Consider the following 1,315-nt stretch of genomic DNA (forward strand, 5'->3'; position numbering starts at 1 on the left):
GGTTTGGCTTGCCATAGCCTTGGTAGACATCTGGGAACATCACATCTGTAGCGTCGGAAGCCAAACTCGAACAGGAGACAACACCACTAGCCGGCAGTGTACCCATTCTCCGTTGGAGAGAATCTCCACTGTGAATTATTAGCGCCTTCAAGAGCGAAGCAGGCACCGTTTTCATGGCATACGCTGGGTTCTTGGTCCCATTCTTCCACCAGCCGTCTCGGAGCCACTCATAAAGAAGTACAGCGACACCAGTGATCACCGGCGTGGCCTGTGACGTGCCCTGGAGTGAGCACGTGGCTGAACTCTCTTTAGTAGATCCCGGTGCTTCTGATTGACTAGACAAGAGGCTCATACCCGGCGCAACAACATCCGGCTTTAACCTCCCGTCCGTTGTGGGCCCTGCAGAGGAAAACGATGCAACTGTGCGCTCATTGAATACATCAGGGCACCCAAAGTCCGTGAAAGAAGCTGCAGAGTTCAGCGATGCGCCAACCGAAATTACGTTTTTGGCACCGGATGGAGATGAAATGGTGCGCTGACCAGTGGTCGAAGACTCGCCACTGTTGCCTGCCGCCACAACCACCAGGACGTCTGGGTTTTCGTAAATAAAAGCGTCCAAATCTCTGGCTTGTGAGCTGTAATCCGACCCAGGTGTGCCCCACGAGAATGAGAAAATCTTGGCACCAGCGTCAATTTGACTCTCTAGCAAGTCGCTGGCGTCTGCAGGTGTGGCTAGTGACACGGCACAATGCAGCTGACCTGTGCAGGTTTCGCTCTGGGTCCCGATGTCCATAAATGCTATCCGTGCCTTGTCGGCAATGCCAAGATTGGCATGTTTACCGCTAAACGAGCTGCCAGCTAACAGCCCAGCGACGTGAGTACCGTGGCCACAAGTGATAGTTTCGGCTTCATCCGCTTTGTTTGCCCAGCCATTGTACATGACGACTTTGCGCGCCGATAGCTTAATACTTACGAAAATATCGCGTTCATCTTGATCGAATTGGTCGTGGTACAGATACAATCCCGTGTCCGTGATGCCCACAACTACGTCGTTTCCTCGAATACCGGCCTCTCTGGCTGAATCAACACCCACTAGACTTGGCACGTACGCATCCAGCCGTCGATGACTCTGCATCCGTGTCCAACGCTCCTCCTCTTCACCCCGTAACAAATTCTGTGTGATCTCTTGACGTTCGTCCACCCACTCGACCGAGCTATCAACCACAACAAGCGCAACAATAATCGTCCACGTCCTCAGATCCTGCAGTGGCTTGGTAAAAATCGATTTCGGCTGTAAAGGGTTTGTTTCGAACGC

At 52.8% G+C, this 1,315-nt stretch overlaps 1 protein-coding gene across 1 annotated transcript; it reads right to left on the reverse strand.

The window, feature by feature from the left end:
- Positions 1–39: 39 nt before the first annotated feature.
- On the reverse strand, positions 40–1,135 carry PITG_19445 (serine protease family S08A, putative; the record flags this gene model as incomplete). Its single annotated transcript, XM_002996932.1, has 2 exons — positions 40–86; positions 130–1,135. The coding sequence occupies 2 exons, from the start codon at positions 1,133–1,135 to the stop codon at positions 40–42; spliced, it is 1,053 nt and encodes a 350-aa protein (XP_002996978.1).
- Positions 1,136–1,315: the final 180 nt, after the last annotated feature.

The sequence above is a fragment of the Phytophthora infestans genome, genomic scaffold (assembly GCF_000142945.1).
Source record: "Phytophthora infestans T30-4 supercont1.96 genomic scaffold, whole genome shotgun sequence".
NCBI lineage: Eukaryota > Oomycota > Peronosporomycetes > Peronosporales > Peronosporaceae > Phytophthora > Phytophthora infestans.